Raw genomic sequence first — 22,770 nt, 5'->3', positions numbered from 1 at the left:
TGTTCGTCGCGGACATCGAGCGACAGAAGTAAAGCGTTTCTAAACACAAGTACAATTTCCAAAAACACCAGAAATAGATGCTAGATATGTTGCGAGTTGTTTTAATAAAGATTAAGGCACTTAAAATGATTGTAGAAGCCTCTATTAGAGGTTTATTCAACTGGCGGCCACCAAACTGGGGTTGCTCATGTATGTAGTACTCTCGCCACCTCACAGGGGGCGAGAGCGAGGCATATATGTCGCAGTGAAGCAGCAATGATGTGAAGAGAAGAAGACGATTTCATTCAACCCTGAATAAAATCTAAATAAATTGCAGAAATTGGACATTTAACAACGACTGGACGACAAAGATTATGCTAATTATATGATGGTGTCATGTTGACCACGCCCCAAGCCACGCTACCACCGCCACAGGGATTTTGGCAATTTGGGGGACTCCCTGCTGTTTATCAAACGAACATAACAAGGGGGTGATAGGTCAACTTTCTATTTAATAACAAAGCCAAAACAACAACTAGAAAATTAATTGTCCTCATTCTAAGCCGCCCAGCCGACACGCACACTCACTGTCACTGGCCCTGTGGTGCACTCACAGTTTGAAACCACAAAACACCTTAACTTTAACAGCCAGGTGATTAGGAATTAAAACATGTATCCACTCTACCTTGTTGGTTGATCATTTAGTGGAAGGATACGGATAAGGGCAGGAGGGCAGTGTTGACAACCGTGTGACTACTTCCCGAATGTGTCACACATTACTTGTCCATTGCTTTCTTTGGACTCATATTGAGTTAGCAAAAATAGAAAAACGCTGTAAAAAGGCTAAAACACTTTTAAAAAAGCACACAATTAGCACAGTAGCTAACAACAACACTGTTCTGCTCACGGAGTTCAATAAACCCTCCCGCAATGAATATGCTGCAGGCATAAAACGACTGCGCTCGGTGTGGATGAAACATTCCTACATTGAGGTTCATACAACTCATTTTTAATCGGCCTGTGGTTTGTAAATCGAAAGGTTTGTATTCTGATGGGTTCATAAATCGAGGTCCCACTGTATTGCAAAGGCTTACTAGTGCCTTGCCCCGCTGCCTTGTGGGTTAGTCTGGGAAGACAAAAGGCTAGGGGAGCACACCCCGAGAGAAAAGCAAGTGCTGGTAGGCGCACCATAAGCGGTCCTTCGACAGACCAGAGCTCTGGCAGCCTCCTGCAGCTGTGAGGAGGTGCCGGTCGTCCTGGGTTTCCCTTGCCACCGGATACAGCTCCCCACAGCGAAGAAGTGACGTTGGAGTCTTCGCGTCTCCCTCGTCGTAAAAGACCTCAACGGCGGAGTGGGCGGATGATGGTTGCATGGAAGCTCCACAACGGTCACAAAGGCGGAAGAAGGCTGCAGCAAAGATGGGCCCTCAATTGTCTTGGTCTCCATGCCATTGGACCCTGGCCTTCTCTTTGCCAAGGACAGTGTGGTGGCTGTCTGTGCACCAGTCTCCCCACTTTAAAAGATTCCACACACAGGCAGTCCCACCAACAAGAGGACAATCATACTCATTTTGAGTGATCGCGACGACGACGACTAGTGCCTCCTGAGAAGCAGAGTGGTATTGCACAATGAGACCATAGTGCATCTTGTGATGCCCTACGATAAACGATAAAGATTTTCTGGTGCTTGTATAAGCGGTAAAAATTGGATGGATGAATGTTTTGTGAAAATGTTCCCTTTATTTTTCTCAAGCTGCTGCACATCCTCGGTGCAAATTCTGCGATTAGATAACATATTTTTTAAGTGCAGTATATAAATACATCATTTGCCAAGGTTTCCGAAGGCTCTTAAAAAGCCTGCCATGCTTGAATTGAACTTTAGATAAGGTGTTTAAATCATGTTTATGACACTGATCTGCTCTTATACAAATTTAAAAACGTTATTTGCCCCAGAGAGGCAATTCAATCCGCACAGAGCAGCTGTTAATAAAACATGCAAGCTCCAAAAAACCCAAATAGCCCTGAATGGTTGTAAATAAATAGGAAACAAAGGATTTATTGATGGCAGCCTAATAGTGCTACTTAACTGACACATTCTGACACCATCCTTTCTGCTTCCCTTCCTGCTGAAGCATTGTGCACGGACCAAGCAAGGCGTTGTATTGATTTTTGGGTTCAAAGGGCAACACATGAACTGCTCTGAAGCGAGGGGGGCTGATGGAAGGGGTTACGTGAGGGTGGAGAAAAGGGCCTGACAAGAGAAGACTTAACTAATACACTTGGCAATAACAGAGGCCAGTTAAGTCAATAGGTGCTGGATTAAAAGACGGACTACATAATAGAGTTAGAGCAGCAGTTTCATCATGTTACGCTCTCTAAGAGGTTTGTGTGAGTATGATTGCAGCCGTAAAAGGGAGTAATATATTTTATTCGACCGGAGCATAAGTGCACTGTGACTAGAATGCTGCCATTAAGAAACTTTGACAGTCAAAATAAAATGTGAGGTTGATGAGGCCTAAGGTTGAAGGGATTTTTTTGCACCCTTGTATTCTTTGTACTCATTCTCTTTTACATAATGTTATATTCGGAACGATATCATTCATTCTGGTTCTGCTTGAGCTACAGTCATGTGTAAAAAATTGGACAGCTCACTCTAGTGCGACATTAAGCTTTTCCTCAGCTCTTCTAATAAAAATAAAGTTACGGTAGGTGTCATGTGGAGCGTGAGAAATTTCAAGTCAGTCTGACTTATGGGGTCAAACTTTAAGGTGTAGGTAATAACAGCACTACAATGTGGTGTATTTGCCTGAAAAATAATAGTACTTGAAGTCTGGAGCTAAATTAGGGCCAAAATGTGTTGTACTTGGAAAATTTTAAACTGAAAAAATATGTTTTGATGTTAAAACTACATCGGTGTAATTTAAATAAAATTAAATTAAGTGCACAGCATTTTTTCAGGTGAAATATAATTGTGATTCACTCTAGTAATTATTTTGGGCAGCACGGTGGAAGAGGGGTTAGTGCGTCTGCCTCACAATACGAAGGTGCTAAGTAGTCTGGGGTTCAATCCCAGGCTCGGGATCTTTCTGTGTGGAGTTTGCATGTCCTCCCCGTGACTGCGTGGGTTCCCTCCGGGTACTCCGGCTTCCTCCCACCTCCAAAAACATGCACCTGGGGACAGGTTGATTGGCAACACTAAATTGGCCCTAGTGTGTGAATGTGAGTGTGAATGTTGTCTGTCTATCTGTGTTGGCCCTGTGATGAGGTGGCGACTTGTCCAGGGTGTACCCCGCCTTCCGCCCGATTGTAGCTGAGATAGGCTCCAGCGCCCCCCGCGACCCCGAAGGGAATAAGCGGTAGAAAATGGATGGATGGCATTCTTTATTTTCATTTTCCACTTTCTTAAACTTTGATATTTGAGCTTCTTTTTTTTAATTAAAATCTTTTTTAATTTAATGATATTTTTAGTTTCAGATATTTCTTTTTCAAATTGAGAATTTCGGCACAAATTTTGCGTAATTTGGAATCATCCTATCATGTTGCCTTCAAGATCGTACGAAATAAGTAAATTCAACTCAACACTTTATGTAGACTACACCAGAGCCCCAATTATTTTATAAAAAATTAATATACCGTTAGAAAGCCCTCAGTTTTTGCATGTCTGTGTCATTTTGTTTCATTGTGTTGCGCCAAGCGTTCGCTTTTCCACTTTATTTAGCCGTCCTTGAATGCACTATAGTTGTGTATTATGAGCCGAGTATAACCAACATCAACCTTGGGGTGGTTTTGTAACATGTAGTTACCTATTCGTGTCTGCGTCAATCCCCCGATTATACAGTTACAGTTCTCCACATCAGGCTTCCTGGTTATCGCAGAAGCCTGAGTCAGCTTGAACCGCATATGACCGAAGAAATATGAGAAAAATGGAATCAAGAATGGAGAAAGAGATGCTCACCATGCAGATTAAAATCAGCATGCTAATATCGACAAGGCTAAAAGACATGGGACAACGAGACTAATTAATTAAATGAAAATAGAAACCTAAATCAATTACAGTTTAAATTAAGTTATTCTGTATTGATTTTGTGTTTTTAATTTTGTTTTGGTTTTATACACAATACCTAATAAATAAATAGCATCACATTGCATTCCCTGAAGGCGGGTGGGGAACGCCCCCTAATCATTTTCGCGAAGCTGTCTGTCATGATGCCACACCCCTCTGTTGATGACACGCCGCCGACACGAAATCCGGGTCAAAAGTCTGAATCTGAAAGAGAGAAAATTTGAATCTGAAAAAGAAAGATATGAAAGTGGACAAAAATGGACACTATAAAACACGAGATTTGAATCTGAAAAAAAAACAGCAGCTCAAATATCAAAATAAATTAAAATGATTTGTTCAAAATAATTAACAGAGTACATCATCATTATATTAGATGTAAAAAGGAAATGTCTACGGAGTGCATTATACATAACAAAAAAGTTGACATTGTTTCATCATATGAATATTTGGGGACCTTTTTTGACAAGTTTGATGTGAACACCGATTTTATAGTGAAGCGGGCACAACAGAGAATTCATCTTCTCAGGATATGTAATTATTTCTCTGTCAGGCCTGTTATACTCAGTCGTTTTTGTCAAACATTTATTGAGAGTCTTATGTGTTTTTCTTTTATTTGTTGGTTTCACTGTCTTTCAATTAAAGACCGATACAGCCTGACTAGTATCGTTAAGTCTTGCTCTAAGATTACCGGAGTAAAACTAAGAGACTTAAACTTCTTCTGCAACCAGCAAGTCCTCCGAAAAGCAGAGAGCATTGTAGCCTCCCCGAGCCACGTCCTTGCAGAGGAATTCTCTCTCTTGCCTTCAGGGCGACATTATGCCCTTCCATTGTGTAAAACAAATCGTTTTTCCAAATCATTCGTCCCCTTTGCACTCAGACTCTTAAACTCTTAAACTTTTAAATTTTTCAGAGTGTTGTATTGTTTATGTACAAACCCAGTTTCCATATGAGTTGGGAAATTGTGTTAGATGTAAATATAAACGGAATACAATGATTTGCAAATCCTTTTCAACCCATATTCAATTGAATGTACTACAAAGACAAGATATTTGATGTTCAAATTCATAAACTTTATTTATTTTTTGCAAATAATAATTAACTTAGAATTTCATGGCTGCAACACGTGCCAAAGTAGTTGGGAAAGGGCATGTTCACCACTGTGTTACATAGCCTTTCCTTTTAACAACACTCAGTAAACGTTTGGGAACTGAGGAGACACCTTTTTTAAGCTTCTCAGGTGGAATTCTTTCCCATTCTTGCTTGATGTACAGCTTAAGTTGTTCAACAGTCCGGGGTCTCCGTTGTGGTATTTTAGGCTTCATAATGTGCCACACATTTTCAATGGGAGACAGGTCTGGACTACAGGCAGGCCAGTCTAGTACCCACACTCTTTTACTATGAAGCCACGTTGATGTAACACGTGGCTTGGCATTTTCTTGCTGAAATAAGCAGGGGCGTCCATGGTAACGTTGCTTGGATGGCAACATATGTTGCTCCAAAACCTGTATGTACCTTTCAGCATTAATGGCGCCTTCACAGATGTGTAAGTTACCCATGTCTTGGGCACTAATACACCCCCATACCATCACAGATGCTGGCATTTCAACTTTGCGCCTATAACAATCCGGATGGTTCTTTTCCTCTTTGGTCCAGAGGACACGACGTCCACAGTTTCCAAAAACAAATTGAAATGTGAACTCGTCAGACCACAGATTACTTTTCCACTTTGTATCAGTCCATCTTAGATGAGCTCAGGCCCAGCGAAGCTGACGGCGTTTTTGGGTGTTGTTCATAAACGGTTTTTGCCTTGCATAGGAGAGTTTTAACTTGCACTAAAAGATGTAGCGACCAACTGTAGTTACTGACAGTGGGTTTCTGAAGTGTTCCTGAGTCCATGTGGTGATATCCTTTACACACTGATGTCGCTTGTTGATGCAGTACAGCCTGAGGGATCGAAGGTCACGGGCTTAGCTGCTTACGTGCAGTGATTTCTCCAGATTCTCTGAACCCTTTGATGATATTACGGACCGTAGATGGTGAAATCCCTAAATTCCTTGCAATAGCTGGTTGAGAAATGGTGTTATTAAACTGTTCAACAATTTGCTCACGCATTTGTTGACAAAGTGGTGACCCTTGCCCCATCCTTGTTTGTGAATGACTGAGCATTTCATGGAATCTATTTTTATACCCAATCATGGCACCCACCTGTTCCCAATTTGCCTGTTCACCTGTGGGATGTTCCAAATAAGTGTTTGATGAGCATTCCTCAACTTTATCAGTATTTATTGCCACCTTTCCCAACTTCTTTGTCATGTGTTGCTGGCATCAAATTCTAAAGTTAATGATTATTTGCAAAAAAAAAATGTTTTATCAGTTTGAACATCAAATATGTTGTCTTTGAACTGAATATGGGTTGGAAATGATTTTCAAATAATTGTATTCCGTTTATATTTACATCTAACACAATTTCCCAACTCATATGGAAACGGGGTTTGTATTTATTGACCTTTTATTTATTGTGAGCCATGTAGGCTTTGTGAACTACGACAACGTGCTGCTCAAATTAAATTGCCCCTGGAGGGATTAATAAAGTTGTTTGAATTTTTTTTTTCAAAATTCCAGTTTCAAAGTTGAATTTTTAAAACTTTTGGCCCTAATTCAGCTCTTGCAGGTACATGTATTGACAAATTTGCACCCTTTTGTGTCCACAGGCCGATTCATGAGTGTTGCATCATAACATACATTATGCAATCTTGGCATTTGACTTCTAATTCAACTTCCATATAATAGTATTCAATTATGATATCGCCCTGTCTGTGTTCTATCAGCCCCAGCTAAGATCCTGTCCTTCGGGAGGACGGTGACCACTCCGTGGATGAAAGAGGTTCGACTGCCCTGCAACTCTGTAGGAGAGCCGACACCGAGTATTAAGTGGACTAAAGACAGGTGAGACGTTACCACAAAATTGGGTCTAATATGATTACATTGTGGCGTAAATGTGACCCGTCTTTCTGTGCTAGTGAGAACACCGCCATCCCAGTGTCTCTGGATGGACAGCGCCTCATCATGACTAATGGCACGCTGGTGCTGCGCTCTGTCAAAGCAGAAGATTCTGGGTACTACACCTGCACGGCCACCAACACGCTGGGCTTTGACACCATCATCGTCAATCTTTTAGTGCAAGGTGGAAAACGGACAGCATCTGGGTTTTTTTTGGGGGGGGGGAGGGGTTTGTTACGTTTTTATTGAGTTTCTACTTGTATGTCTGTTTTGTTTTTGTTCAGTTCCCCCAGACCAGCCTCGTCTCACTGTGTCCACCACGTCCACCTCCTCCATCACGCTAGCCTGGATACCAGGAGACAATGGCGGAAGCTCCATCAGAGGTATGTTTTTTGTTTAAGTTAAGTTAAAGTAAATTAACTATTAACTAGATCCACTGTGGACTGGACTCACACTATTAACTAGATCCACTATGGACTGGACTCTCACACTATTAACTAGAGCCACTCCACGTCCATTGCACCAGTCGCCCAGGTTTCTCATCGTAACCCCATTGGGTTGAGTTTTTCCTTGCCCTTATTTGGGATCCGAGCCCAGGATGTCGTTGTGGCTTGTGCAGCCCTTTGAGACACGTGATTTAGGGCTATATAAATAGACTTTGATTGATTTACTTTGAAAGTACCACTGATAGTCACACACACACACACACACTACGTGTGTTGAAATTACCCTCTGCATCCCCTTGTTCCACCCCCTGGGAGGTGAGGGGAGCAGTGAGCAGCAGCGGTGGCCACGCCCGGGAATAATTTTTGGTGATTTAACCCCCAATGCCAACCCTTGATGCTGAGTGCCAAGCAGGGAGGTAATGGGTCCCATTTTTATAGTCTTTGGTATGACTCGGGTTTGAATTCATGACCTACCGATCTCAGGGCGGACACTCTAACCACTAGGCCACTGAGCAGGTAGTAGTCCATGCCAAAACCGTAGTCGATAAGCTTCTTATTTTTCTCTATCTTCTTGTTATGGGACATTCATCCTCCGCTGTTGCCATTTTTAATATAAAGTAGTGTAAAGATCTTACTTATATCTGTCAGTTAACTCGCCATGAAAGCGCTGAAACATACCGGTGTGGTGAGTTTACATTATTCACCCAAGGAACTTTAGTTATTAGATAGTTCCGGTCAGACGGTTTTTCACGGGACACATTTCCGGCTTTGTTTACTTTGAAAGTACCACTGATAGTCACACACACACACACTACGTGTGTTGAAATTACCCTCTGCATCCCCTTGTTCCACCCCCTGGGAGGTGAGGGGAGCAGTGAGCAGCAGGGGTGGCCGCGCTCGGGAATAATTTTGGTGATTTAACCCCCAATTCCAACCCTTGATGCTGAGTGCCAAGCAGGGAGGTAATGTGTCCCATTTTTATAGTCTTTGGTATGACTTGGCTGAGGTTTGAACTCACGACCTACCGATCTCAGATCTCAACTCTCACCACAAGGCCACTGAGCAGCAAGCCAGCTCATGTCACCAATTTAGACGTAATGTCAACATCTTACCTTAACCCCCAATTTTGGTATTTGTTGTTGTGTTCTCCAGAAATGTACAGCGGCATCACTTACTTTAGCACAATTTGGCCCGTTGAGTCATTAGGTTTGGCCTGCCAAAGGGTGGCTTCCCAAATGTTATACATATATATAGTGACATTCTTTTAATCTCACTAGGGGTGTCCGAATCCAATATTGATATCGGATATCATATCAGTCCGATATCAGCAATAAAGTATCAGATTATATCGACTTGCATCCAAACTTCCCAATTTTAGCTTTAATATAAGCAGTCCTGTGGCGTGGTTATTTGTGCAAAGTTCGACATCCAGTTAACATCTATATGTCCTTCAATAAGCACACACGGTTGGTCTTTTCTTGTATTTTATTTAAATAATTTACGAGAAGTAAATATGGTGGAGTATAGGCTACTAGGAGCTAGTAGCAACACAACAGCTAAGCACACAATAGCAAACAAGCTATACATACTTATCCTTAATTGAACAATATTGCCGTCTAAAATACCATTGGTCAACATAAACAAGTATCAAGTAATTATATTTGCATACTGCCTACTGATACAAAGTCTCCAACGAAGGGGTGTTTTAAAAAAGTATCCAGTAACAAACGGGTCTGCATCATTCAACTGACGTCATAAGCTTAATGAATTATTTTGACCACGAGGTGTTGCTGAAAAAACAGCACTTAAAGGGGAACATTATCACAATTTCAGAAGGGTTAAAACCATTAAAAATCAGTTCTAAGTGGCTTATTTTATTTTAAGTTTTTTTCAAAATTTTACCCATCATGCATTATCCCTAAAAAAAGCTTCAAAGTGCCTGATTTTAACCATCGTTATATACACCCGTCCATTTTCCTGTGACGTCACATAGTGATGCCAACACAAACAAACATGGCGCATAGAACAGCAAGGTATAGCGACATTAGCTCGGATTCAGACTCGGATTTCAGCGACTTAAGCGATTCAACAGATTACGCATGTATTGAAACGGATGGTTGTAGTGTGGAGGCAGGTAGCGAAAACGAAATTGAAGAAGAAACTGAAGCTATTGAGCCATATCGGTTTGAACCGTATGCAAGCGAAACCGACGAAAACGACACAACAGCCAGCGACACGGGAGAAAGCGAGGACGAATTCGGCGATCGCCTTCTAACCAACGATTGGTATGTGTTTGTTTGGCATTAAAGGAAACTAACAACTATGAACTAGGTTTACAGCATATGAAATACATTTGGCAACAACATGCACTTTGAGAGTGCAGACAGCCCAATTTTCATCAATTAATATATTCTGTAGACATACCCTCATCCGCTATCTTTTCCTGAAAGCTGATCTGTCCAGTTTTGGAGTTGATGTCAGCAGGCCAGGGAAGCTAGGGTCGATATTCTTCTCTTGATCATCTTCGGTGGCATAAGGGACGGTGTGAGCCAAGACATCCAGGGGGTTTAGCTCGCTCGTCTGCGGGAACAAACTGCCGCCATTGCTTGCCGTGCTACCGAGGTCTTTTGTCCCTGAATTGCTCACACACTCCGGCAGATTCAATGGGGGTCTGGCGGCAGATTTCTTTGACTTTATCGTTGGAAATGCATCTGCTTTGAGTGTCGCAGGATATCCACACATTCTTGCCATCTCTGTCGTAGCATAGCTTTCGTCGGTAAAGTGTGCGGAACAAACGTCCAATTTCTTGCCACTTGCGCATCTTTGGGCCACTGGTGCAACTTGAATCCGTCCCTGTTCGTGCTGTTACACCCTCCGACAACACACCGACGAGGCATGATGTCTCCAAGGTACGGAAAACAGTCAAAAAAACGGAAAATAACACAGCTGATTTGACTCGGTGTTTGTAATGTGTTTGAGAAAATGGCGGATTGCTTCCCGATGTGACGTCACAACGTGACGTCATCGCTCCGAGAGCGAATAATAGAAAGGCGTTTAATTCGCCAAAATTCACCCATTTAGAGTTCGGAAATCGGTTAAAAAAATATATGGTCTTTTTTCTGCAACATCAAGGTATATATTGACGCTTACATAGGTCTGGTGATAATGTTCCCCTTTAAAGACAGCATAAGTCCATTTCAGACGGTTAATAATAAATAGATTAGTGTTGTCTATTTGACTAATTTCACTTGATAAAGCCTTTTCTAACATTACACACTTCAAAATGATAAATGTATGTATGATTCCTGTTGATAACATATTAATATCCAATACTCAAGGCTCCAATTTTGGTATCGTATCCGGAGTGACGAAATCTCACACGATCATTGCAAGGCCAACTCATTATAATATATCATTGTTATTGGCAGTAATTATAAGGACTTTATTATTTACATTTAGGTTTTTTGTGTTTAATGCTTAAATTTGCTGTTTTTTGGCAGGAAGCAAAAAAGTTTGGGCACCCTTGCTCTCGTAGTATCATGCAAAGAAAATTTCCAGCAATGCAAACTACAGCGAATGGGATGTTTCATATACTCAATACAGTGAGTGCATGCAGGCCTAATATATCTAATGCAAAACTAAGGAAAAGGGCAGCTATGTATGTATAATGAGTAAACAAAATACTACAAACAGAAATGGAGGACGTTTGCTCTTTAAGACAGCTGATTGATTGATTGAAACTTTTATTCGTAGATTGCACAGTACAGTACAATTGACCACTAAATGGTAACACCCGAATACGTTTTTCAACTTGTTTAAGTCAGGGTCCACGTTAATCAATTCATGGTAAAATACAACTAATTAGCTTAAGATGGACGCTCAGTCAGCAGCATCCTTGTCATTGTGTTAATGGTAGCTGAGGAAGACCAGACTCATACTGCCACCTAGTGGACAATAGATCTATTTTGTAAAGCTGTTAACACAGTGACACCAAGGGCGTCAGATAGGACACCACATTATGTCAGGTGCTGTGATTTACCTGATGCATGTCCTCTCAACGTTTGTGTGTGCAGGTTTTGTGCTGCAGTACTCTGTGGACAACACAGAGGAGTGGAAAGATGTGTTCATCAGTTCCACCGAGCGCTCCTTCAAACTGGACAACCTGCGCTGCGGCACCTGGTACAAAGTCAAGCTGGCGGCCAAGAACAGCGTGGGGGCGGGACGCATCAGCGAGATCATCGAAGCAAAGACCCACGGCCGAGGTCAGAGGAAGACTGATGAGGAAATTACTGATTTGACTTAAATCCTCTTTTATACTGCAGTGGAGTACATATTCAGTTATAACAATGACTGGTTATTTTCTAGAGCCCCAGTTCAACAAGGACCAGCCTGTCTTCACCCACATCAACTCAAGCCACGCCCGCCTCAATCTGCAGGGCTGGGCCAGCGGCGGCTGTCCAATCAGCGCCGTGACTCTGGAGTTTCGCCCGAAAGGTAAGCCACTTCGCTTGGCATCCTTAAACACGCCTCAACGTTGCAACAATTCTGCAGGAACGTGGGCATGGCAGAACGTGCGCACCAACGCCACCACTGACGTGTTCCTGGCCGAGCTGCGTGAGGCCACCTGGTATGAGCTGAAGATGAAAGCCTGCAACAGCGCCGGTTGTGGCAACCAGAGCTCCCAGTTTGCCACTCTGGATTATGACGGCAGTGAGTTAACTACTCTCCTTATTGTTGTCTGCAAGGATGATACCGTAAATACTCCAATTAATGTCATTTAGTGAAATGCCTGGTGCGAGATCTCCAAAAATAAGGGTGTACCGATACAACTTTTTCACTTTCGATACCGATATTGGAGCTTTGAGTAACCCAATACGACACCAGCACCAATATCTACTGATTTTACATACTTGTACCATTTTATAAGGGTGTAAAGCAGTGACGTGCGGTGAGGTTCATGGCTGGTGAGGCACTGACTTCATCACAGTCAGATTTACAAACATATGAACCCTAAAGAGTATCTTATTCACCATTTGATTGGCAGCAGTTAACGGGTAATGTTTAAAAGCTCATACCAGCATTCTTCCCTGCTTGGCACTCAGCATCAAGGGTTGGAATTGGGGGTTATTAAATCACCAAAAATTATTCCCGGGCGCGGCGCCGCTGCTGCCCACTGCTCCCCTCACCCCCCAGGGGGTGATCAAGGGGATGGGTCAAATGCAGAGGACAAATTTCATTACACCTAGTGTGTGTGTGACAATCATTGGTACTTTAACTTAACTTTAACTTTACACATACAAACTGTACCACACAAAAAAGCACATTTAATAAAAAAAAACGTTATTATGGTCTTACCTTTACTTATAAAATAAGTCCATGAGCCGCTGTTGTGCCGGATTAATGCACCCCCTGACGAGAGTGTTATATCAACTAAAGCCCTCACTTAAACTTTCCACGTGCAAGATTGAATCTATTTTAAAAAGTGTAACCGAGGGTTTATAAATGTCGCCTATACTGTATGAAACTACAAAATAACAAACACGGAGGCTCCAGTTTACACGAGGACCACTTTATTTACCTTCTTTCAAAAACTTCCGCTCAACTCCAACGTGTCATCACTTCCGCTCTTAGCGCCTTCAAAATAAGAGCTCAAGGCATATACTGTATAACAGCGCATAACAGGAACTTAACATCACAAAGAGGAAAGCCCATAAAAATAGGTTACAAAAGTTATTTAATAAGAAGCCAAAAAGTGCAAAAACAATAATGTTCGTGTTGGAGGAGTTGTGAATTAGATACACCTGCAGTCTGCAGGTGTACCAAATGTTGTGGCCCTGCAGTCATTCACAACTCCTCCAACACGAACATTATTGTTTTTGCACTTTTTGGCTTCTTATGAAATAACTTTTTTAAATAGATTCAATCTTGCACGTGGAAAGTTTAAGTGTGGGCTTTAGTTGATATAACAATTATACGGCGGGGGTGCAGAAGGCGGGATTACTGGAGCCTCAGCCAGTGCGTCTTTTGCAGCCGTTTTATGATCGCTCAGCACAAGAAATACGTTACACACATACAGTTGTTGACAAAATACACTGTACATTATATACCTCAGCTAACTAAACTATGGAAATGTATAATATAGTTCATATAGCAATACGGTCTCACTGCACAGCAGGCCAGCAGTTAGCCGAGTCCGCAATCCATGGTGAGGCACAACGCAGTGGCCCCGCCTCACCTGCCTCTAGTGACTGCACGTCACTGGTGTAACGGTACGTGTATTTGTATTGAACCATTTCGGTACAGGGGTTTCGGTTCCGTTCGGAGGTGTACCGAACAACTTTCCACACGGACATATTAAGTAGCGTACCGCACGTTGTGTAAACAATGCACACAGAGGCACAACACACGGCCTGCTAGCAACGACCGGGCTACGACAACATGCAAAAGCCAGAGCTGGAAGACCCTTCTGCCTCGTTAAGATCTCCCTTTTGGGAACACTTCGGCTTCGCGGTGCGATACAACAATGGAGGACGATTTGCCGACATTGTTCAGCAGAAGTAGGGTATGCTTCTGCCAACAAATCAAACATGCAAACCAATTTGAAGCGGCACCACCCCCAAGTGAACATCGCTTCAACTAAGAGAAAGACGAGCGTGGTGCAAACACAGCTCCCCACCGCATTCAAGCAGCCTCTCCTCGGCAATTCAGACAGGGCTCAAGCAATAACAAATGTCGTTGGTGTTTTTATAGCGGCAGATTTAAGACCATATTGCATTAAAAACTAGATTTTGACCCACTTCTATGGTGGAAGAACAATGAGCCCATACATCCTCTTACTGCCAAGTTAGCCAGGCACTACCTCGCCATACCTGCTTCCTCCGTGCCCAGCGAAAGGGTATTTTCCACAGCTGGAGACGTTGTAGTAGTAGTAGTAGTAGTAGTAGTAGTAAATTATATTTATATAGCGCTTTTTCTCTAGTGACTCAAAGCGCTTTACATAGTGAAACCCAATATCTAAGTTACATTTAAACCAGTGTGGGTGGCACTGGGAGCAGGTGGGTAAAGTGTCTTGCCCAAGGACACAACGGCAGTGACTAGGATGGCGGAAGCGGGGATCGAACCTGGAACCCTCAAGTTGCTGGCACGGCCACTCTACCAACCGAGCTATACCGCCCCGTAACTGCAAGCAGGTCTGCTCTATCTGCAGACAATGTGGATGAACTGATTTTTCTGGCAAAAAACATGAAGATTGAGTGAAAGTCACCAGGGTTAAAGGCTGGGGGAGGAAAGAATAGTTAATCTGATGCTGAGTTGACTTGAAACTGTTTCATGTTGCACTTTTTATACGTAGAAGACAAGTTTTGTCATTTTATTTAATCCGAGCAACAACTTGAGGCAGTTTAATGTTGCACTTTATATGTAGAAAGGTTTTGTTAAGAAACCATTCTGAGCCTTATCTTATTTAGTTTTTATTGTATATATGTTGACCACATTACCCTGGCAATGGACCCTGTGTGTATATGTATGTTATTGTTATCCTTAGCATTCATGACTGCCTGCTGTTGCACTGATCAGCCTAGTGGTGGCTCACATCCATCACACACAGAGCTATTTCTATTTTTGGGCAAAATTATTATAGTATTCCCAATGTTAAAAGGATAAAGCCATTGTTTACAAATGTGGTAAATAAATAACCAAAACTTTTATATTTTGTTGTTTTCTTACTGTACTGAAAATGAACCGAACCGTGACCTCTAAACCGAGGTACGTACCGAACCGAGATTTTTGTGTACCGTTACACCCTTATTATTTTATAATGTGGAACGTTAGAAAAGGCTTAAATGAAGTGAAATTGCTAAAAAAAAAAAACAGAACAGTGTTAGGTGTGAAAAACAATACACAGATGAAACATTAAATATTTTTCTAGCTTTTGTTACCTATTTAATCTAACCTATTATTGTATTTTTCAGAGTATAAATCGCACCGGAGTATAAGTCGCACCTGCCGAAAATGCATAGTAAAAAAGGAAAAAAAAAAACATATATAAAAAACTGCGACTTATAGTCCGAAAAATAAGGTAACTGGAATTGACTAATGCTGGCTTTAAATAGAAGTGAAGTATTAATTTGTTTTGGTAGCACCTAGTGGTCCCAATAAATCATGACATAAACTCATGATGCAGTAATTTTTTAATACACTTTCAGGCTAACATGGTTCTGCCTTACAGACTTTGTAAGTATTAGTAACATTTGAAAATTGACACATTTTGTGTTTTAGACTCCAGTATTGTTCATTTAAGGACACATAGTATGTAGCTTTAGTATGTGTGCTATTGTAAGCTTAGCTGTTGTGTAGCTGCTAGCTCCTAGTAGGCTACAGTCTACCATATTTACCTTTTGGAAACGACGTCACTAAAATACAGGAAACGACCAAACGTGTGTGCTTATTGGAGGACATTTAGCTGTTTTCTGGTTGTCAAGTTTTGCACAAGTAAACAATTTAATAAATAACAGCCTCTTTTCAAGTGTCCCCTTTTGCAATTCCCACTATGTCTTTTTTGCAGTTTAGATAAATAAATGCCCTCATTGTAATGACACAATGAGTTTTAATTAGGGATGTCCGATAATGGCTTTTTGCCGATATCCGATATTCCGATATTGTCCAACTCTTTAATTACCAATACCGATATCAACCGATATATACAGTCGTGGAATTAACATATTATTATGCCTAATTTGGACAACCAGGTATGGTGAAGATAAGGTACTTTTTTTTTAAATGTATAAAATAAGATTAATAAATTAAAAACATTTTCTTGAATAAAAAAGAAAGTAAAACAATACAGAAACAGTTACATAGAAACTAGTAATTAATGAAAATTAGTAAAATTAACTGTTAAAGGTTAGTACTATTAGTGGACCAGCAGCACGCACAATCATGTGTGCTTACGGACTGTATCCCTTGCAGACTGTATTGATATATATTGATATATAATGTAGGAACCAGAATATTAATAACAGAAAGAAACAACCCTTTTGTGTGAATGAGTGTAAATGGGGGAGGGAGGTTTTTTGGGTTGGTGCACTAATTGTAAGTGTATCTTGTGTTTTTTATGTTGATTTAATTTTAATTTTCATCCCTGCAGGCACCATTCCTCCAATCAAGTCTCCCCTGGAAAAAAACGACGACGTGAAGAAGCTGTTTTCTATCGGCTGCCCTGTGATCCTGGTCACTCTTGGCGTGGCTCTCCTCTTCATCATACGCAAGAAACGCAAAGAAAAGAGGCTGAAGAGACTCCGAGGTGAGCGGAAAACAAAATCAGGCAGTAAAAACGGGAGCAGATTTTGGGATACAGTTTCACCTTTGACAAGTATGGTTAGTTTGTTTTGTTGTAGAAGTTCCTGTCTGCAGGGGCAATGCTAAGTAGTCCATTCCAAATCAGATCCAATTTGTTTGTTTTTGTTTAATTTTTTTTAATTTTTTTTTTTTTTGTCCCGTCCAGCTACTCAGGCAAATCATATAGTTGATGTAGATGCACAAATTTACTTTACAAAAGAGAAGTGTGGGATACTTCTCTTGTTGCCTTATTTGTGTTTGACTTTATTGAATGGATTTATATTATTATTTGGTGCAGTCGGGCCGCAGCAGGAGGGGATAGAAAGAGAAAAAAAAGGAAGACAGAGGGGGAAATTGTGGGGACAAGAGGGGGATAAGACAGAGAGACAACAACAACAACAACAACAACAATAGAGCAACATCAGCAAACAGGATATGTACAATTATGATGGTAAAAGTGATAGCAAAGAAGCAGTTAGTGAAATAAATAAAAATACAGATATGACAATGAGGATTATTACACTACAAATGGAGCAATACAAATATCAATAGAAATAGCGCTATTGATAATGAATAATAACAATTATTATCATCAATACAATTGTTCAAATGCTACAATACATATATGTAATGATAACTTGAAATACAAAAGAAAGCAGATAAATGGAGGGGAAGAAAGCGAAGAAGAATTGTAGATTGTTATAGTAACAATAGGTTAAGCTTTGCCAGTGTGCCACGTGTTACCCAGTTTCCCTAGGGCAATTTGAATGAAGTTAGCTATGTACAGTAAATTATAAGTAATAATTATTAAACTATAAAAATATACATAAATATACTTAAGACAGAGATGGCAAAAATGATTGCTGTTACATAAAATTAAAAACTCTGTAAATCAAAAGGCTCTTAACATGTTATATAACTATTTCGTACTCCCATATCTTAATTATTGTGTTGAAATCTGGGGTAACAATTATAAATCAAACATCAACTCTATGTTCTTACTTCAAAATAAATCCATTAGAATTGTAAATTATGTGGATTATCATGACCATACCAATGCTCTGTTTATTAAATTAAATTAAAAACATTAAATCTGCACGATCTTGTTGACCTCAACACTGCTATTGTGACGTATAAAGCTCATAACCACATGCTGCCTCGGTGTCTACAGGAGAGGTTCAAACCTAGGTAGAGTCCCTATGACCTCAGAGGCTCAGCTGTCTTTCAGAAAGCAAACATAAGAACGAGCTTAAAAAGTAGATGTATTTCTGTCAGGGGGGTTCATCTGTGGAACAGTTTGGATGATTCCTTAAAATGTTCCAGTTCCATTCACACATTTAAAAAACACTTTAGGCCAATGTCTTGGAAAAATATATCACTCTTGAATCAACACTGTAGTTAATACTATGAGTGATGTTTATTACAAACTAAATGTGGGATATAAATAATAATGGAAGTATAATTGTTTGTATATAGTATATAATTGGTACAAAGGTTTAACTAACACGTGTACAAGGATATTTCACATGTCTTTACTGTGTATATAATTGAGCAGTGTTTATGTTGTGTACAAGGTGTATTTATAATATGTTGTGCAAAGGAAATGTTATATTTTTTGGAAGCTCATCTTGTATTTGACATTGTTTATAGGGTTAGGCGCAATAAGTGTTCAACTTCAGCCTAAACCCTTTCGGTCTGCAACATTTTCAATTTATGAATGTACAGCTGTTTGTTTATGTAAAACTGTTTGTTTATTTTGTTGACCACTGACCGAAGAATAATAATAAAGTAAATGCAGGTTTAGAAGCTGCGGTAAAACAATGTTTACATTGTACATTCATCCTTCGCCACATTGCACTTTTTATTCTTATTCTACCTATTTTGGCCTAAAATAACTGCTGAATTAGGTATTTTTCATTATTTTATGTATTACAGTGTAGTATTGAATGTGGACTGAATGAAAGATGGGTTCTCACTTCTTTGTGAAGTGCTTTGATTTTCTAGAAAAACGCTATATAAATCCAATCCATTATTATTATTATTATTATTATTTTCAATTATTATGTCGTGGAGATTGATTGATAGTCCCCAAGTGGGTCTTCTGTTTCCGGGTTAAGCACGACATTGCCAACAACACGATGGCTAATCAGCGCGGTATTCACAGCGACAATCAAGTTGACCAAGTTTTGCCAGAAGCACTTCATCTTCGACACCTGCCTCATCAATAACACATCTCCACATTGGTGAGCCTTTGGCCTGCGAAATGTCAAAAGACAACAGCGAGACGTAGCAATACCGGCGCGCCGCTTAATGCTACCAGCTGTCCAGGCAATGCTAAATAGGAATGAACTCTGTTGATTCATTCAAGGATGCACTTTATCTTCGACCATACTTGCCAACCCTCCCGGATTTCCCGGGAGACTCCCGAAATTCAGCGCCTCTCCCGAAAACCTCCCGGGACAAATTTTCTCCCGAAAATCTCCCGAAATTCAGGCGGACCTGAGTGATGTGTCGGCAGCCTGTTTTCACGTCCGCTTTCCCACAATATAAGCAGTGTGCCTGCCCAATCACGTTATAACTATAGAATGATCGAGGGCGAGTTCTTGGTTTCTTATGTGGGTTTATTGTTAGGCAGTTTCATTAACGTCGTCCCAGGGCGGCAACAACACACAACAGCAGCAGTCACGTTTTCGTCTACCGTAAAGCAGTTCGTCTGCCGTAAACAGCAATGTTGTGACACTCTTAAACAGGACAATACTGCTATCTACTGTACATGCATATGTGACAATACCATCTCGGGCTTTTAGAGAGTGCAGTGCACAACTGCGCACACAACAAGGAGACGAAGCAGAATGCATCATCAGAGAGGGTGTTCAGCATGGTTAGAAAAATAGTGACAGAGAATAGAACAAGGATGGACAATTCAACCCTTAACTCAACAATGAGTAGATGAGTGTTATGTGTGTGTATATGTGGAAATAAATGAACACTGAAATTCAAGTATTTCTCTTATTTATTTATTTATATATATATATATATATATATATATATATATATATATATATATATATATATATATATATATATATATAGCTAGAATTCACTGAAAGTCAAGTATTTCCTATATATATATATATATATATATATATATATATATATATAGGAAATACTTGACTTGGTGAATTCTAGCTGTAAATATACTCCACCCCTCTTAACCACGCCCCCTGACCACGCCCCCCACCCCCACCTCCCAAAATCGGAGGTCTCAAGGTTGGCAAGTATGTCTTCGACATCAGAGCTCCACATTAGTGAGCCTTGTGAGCGATTTGGAATGACAACGCAGGACACGCAATGCTAACAACACAGCTAATGGTTATCTTGGCTGCAACTGTCAAGATGTCTCGGTTTTTCTAACTTAGAGGAATCCCCCAGGAATTATTTCCATGTCATGGTAGGACGACGGCCACAGCAAAAGGAACTGCACTATTTTTGGAATTTTGCTTATCGTTTACAATCAATATGAGGGACAAGAACACACATGTCTTTTTTGGGGGAGGGATTTTAAAGATGATAAAAAACGCTTGAAAGATGCAGCTAATGGGGATCACCGTTGTATCCTTCAAAGCCCTCTAAAACAGTGGTTCTCAACCTTTTTTCAGTGATGTACCTCCTGTGAAAATGTTTTTAATTCAAGTACCCCCTAATCCTAAACCGTAAATCCCATTAACACATTCTTCGGAATACTGTCTGAATTTTGCCGGCTCTGGTTTGACCTTCTTTGGCACATGTTCCTCCTTGTTTTCAGCTGCATTACTGCTACGCTTTAACCAAGCCTCCATTGTTTTCTACATCGATAGTTGATTGACAGTTGGTGCCGTACGGCACCGCCAGGTAGGGTCAAACCATCATGACATGGGGGAAACTCTCGGTTTATGGTAATGAATGGAATAGCCTACTTGATTTGAGATTTGAGGGGGGGGTTACCCACATATGGGGTCCTCTCCAAGGTTTCTCATAATCATTCACATCGACGTCCCACTGGGGTGATTTTTTCCTTGCCCTTATGTGGGCTCTGTACCGAGGATGTCGTTGTGGCTTGTGCAGCCCTTTGAGACACTTGTGATTTAGGGCTATATAAATAAACTTTGATTGATTGATTGATTGATGGATGTTCAGTTTATGAAATTACATTCATATTTTGTTGAAGTATTATTCAATAAATATATTTATAAAGGATTTTTGAATTGTTGCTATATTTAGAATATTTAAAAAAAAATCTCACGTACCCCTTGGCATACCTTCAAGTACCTACAGGGGTACGCGTACCCCCATTTGAGAACCACTGCTCTAAAACCCTCAAAAGTCTATATATGATGTAGCAACAGACACGTTCATAACAATATGTAATATGTATAATATTTACCGTATTTTGATCATTTGAATCGTTTCTGGGAGTGACATAGATTTCTGTTTCCATAGCAGCGCACTTCCGACTTCCAGTGTGTTCCTACTTCCGGATACAAAACGCTTGTGTGTGTTCTAATCCTGGAAAACAAAGAGGACTATTGTTGGACAAATGAGGATTCACAAGCTTATCTTTTTGAATCTGAATATACGATGGATGAACTACTGCTTTTTGAAGCGAGCCTTAAGAAGAGGGTGAAACGTTGGAGTAGAAGAAAGCCGATAGAGTGCGCTGAAATCGACTCAAAGCTGCAAATGCGGAACTTGGAGCCGAGCTATATCGACATAAATGGAGTGCTTACCCATAATTAACCAAAAAAAACCTCCGTGGCCAGCTGGACCAAACAGACAACTGTCCGTCCAGTGAGTCATGATACATGCAGCACGCAATGCATGTTAGTACAACTACAGTACATATGCTGTCTGGCTAGCTGTGTACAAACTAGGGTTGTACGATATACGGGTATTAGTATAGTACCGCGATGCTAATTAATCATTTTCGGTACTATATCGTCTCTGAAACGTACCGGTCCCCCACGCGCCCGCGTCGAAGTCACGTCGTGTTATTGCTGGTTTTACGAGCAGACGAGCATGTTCGGTCGCACACAATCACGCAGTACTTACAACGGGAGACACAGTGCGTAGACAGAAAAGGGAGAACGGACGCATTTTGTCTTAAAAACTAACGATGAAGGTGAAGTTATAACACTGAAACGCCCTCAGGAAGAGGTGCTTTAAGACATGGCTAGCTAGCTAGCGGCTAAAGTCCATCCGCCATCGGCAGTGTTTTAGCTACTTCTAAATCACTAATCCTCGCCTCTATGGCGACAAATAAAGTACGTTTCTTACAAGTATCATCCGTGCAGGACGAGGAATAGCTAAATATGCTTCACTACACACCATATAGCAGTTAGCATCCCATGACCCACAATGCACTTCTGCCATGACCCTCCCCCGCCGAATTTTTATTGGTTGACGTGTGTATGACGATTGCTGACATTTGCTTCGGCTCTTCCGTGAATTAGATAAATAATATTATTTGATATTTTACGGTAATGTGTTAATAAATTCAGACATAAGTCGCTCCGGAGTATATGTCGCACCCACGGCCAAACTCTGAAAAAAACCGCGACTTATAATCCGAAAAATACGGTATGTTAAAAAAAAAAAACATATTTACAAGCTTTTAAACAGTTTTTGTATACTCTAAATATTAAAATATAAAATGTAATAATAATAATCCTACTTTGTGTAAATGGTCGGGCCTGGAACCAATTAGCAGTGATAAACTAAGGCAGGGGTGTCAAACGTAGGGCCCGATGTCCAGATCGGGCCCGTGAACAGGATTTATCCGGCCCGCGGGATGAGTTTGCTAAGTATAAAAATGTATCTGAAATTTTTGAATGAATGAAACTGCTGTTCTAAATGTGTCCACTAGATGTCGCAATAGCAATACTTTGTGTCTTTGTAGATGATGCTACA

General features: G+C 40.7%; 1 protein-coding gene across 2 annotated transcripts in view; it reads left to right on the top strand.

Moving 5' to 3' along the window:
• The window catches only part of dscaml1 (Down syndrome cell adhesion molecule like 1), a 314,329-nt gene that overhangs the window by 270,431 nt on the left and 21,128 nt on the right, over positions 1-22,770 (top strand). For both annotated transcript variants that reach the window (XM_072915009.1, XM_061972936.2), the window contains exons 23-29: positions 6,871-6,988; positions 7,063-7,226; positions 7,327-7,425; positions 11,562-11,750; positions 11,854-11,982; positions 12,040-12,198; positions 16,634-16,789. In XM_072915009.1, the coding sequence (XP_072771110.1) occupies positions 6,871-6,988; positions 7,063-7,226; positions 7,327-7,425; positions 11,562-11,750; positions 11,854-11,982; positions 12,040-12,198; positions 16,634-16,789 (1,014 nt within the window). The remainder of the gene's footprint in view (positions 1-6,870; positions 6,989-7,062; positions 7,227-7,326; positions 7,426-11,561; positions 11,751-11,853; positions 11,983-12,039; positions 12,199-16,633; positions 16,790-22,770) is intronic.

Source organism: Nerophis lumbriciformis, linkage group LG17 (genome assembly GCF_033978685.3).
Source record: "Nerophis lumbriciformis linkage group LG17, RoL_Nlum_v2.1, whole genome shotgun sequence".
Taxonomy (NCBI): domain Eukaryota; kingdom Metazoa; phylum Chordata; class Actinopteri; order Syngnathiformes; family Syngnathidae; genus Nerophis; species Nerophis lumbriciformis.
This window is presented reverse-complemented; position numbering and strand designations above follow the sequence as displayed.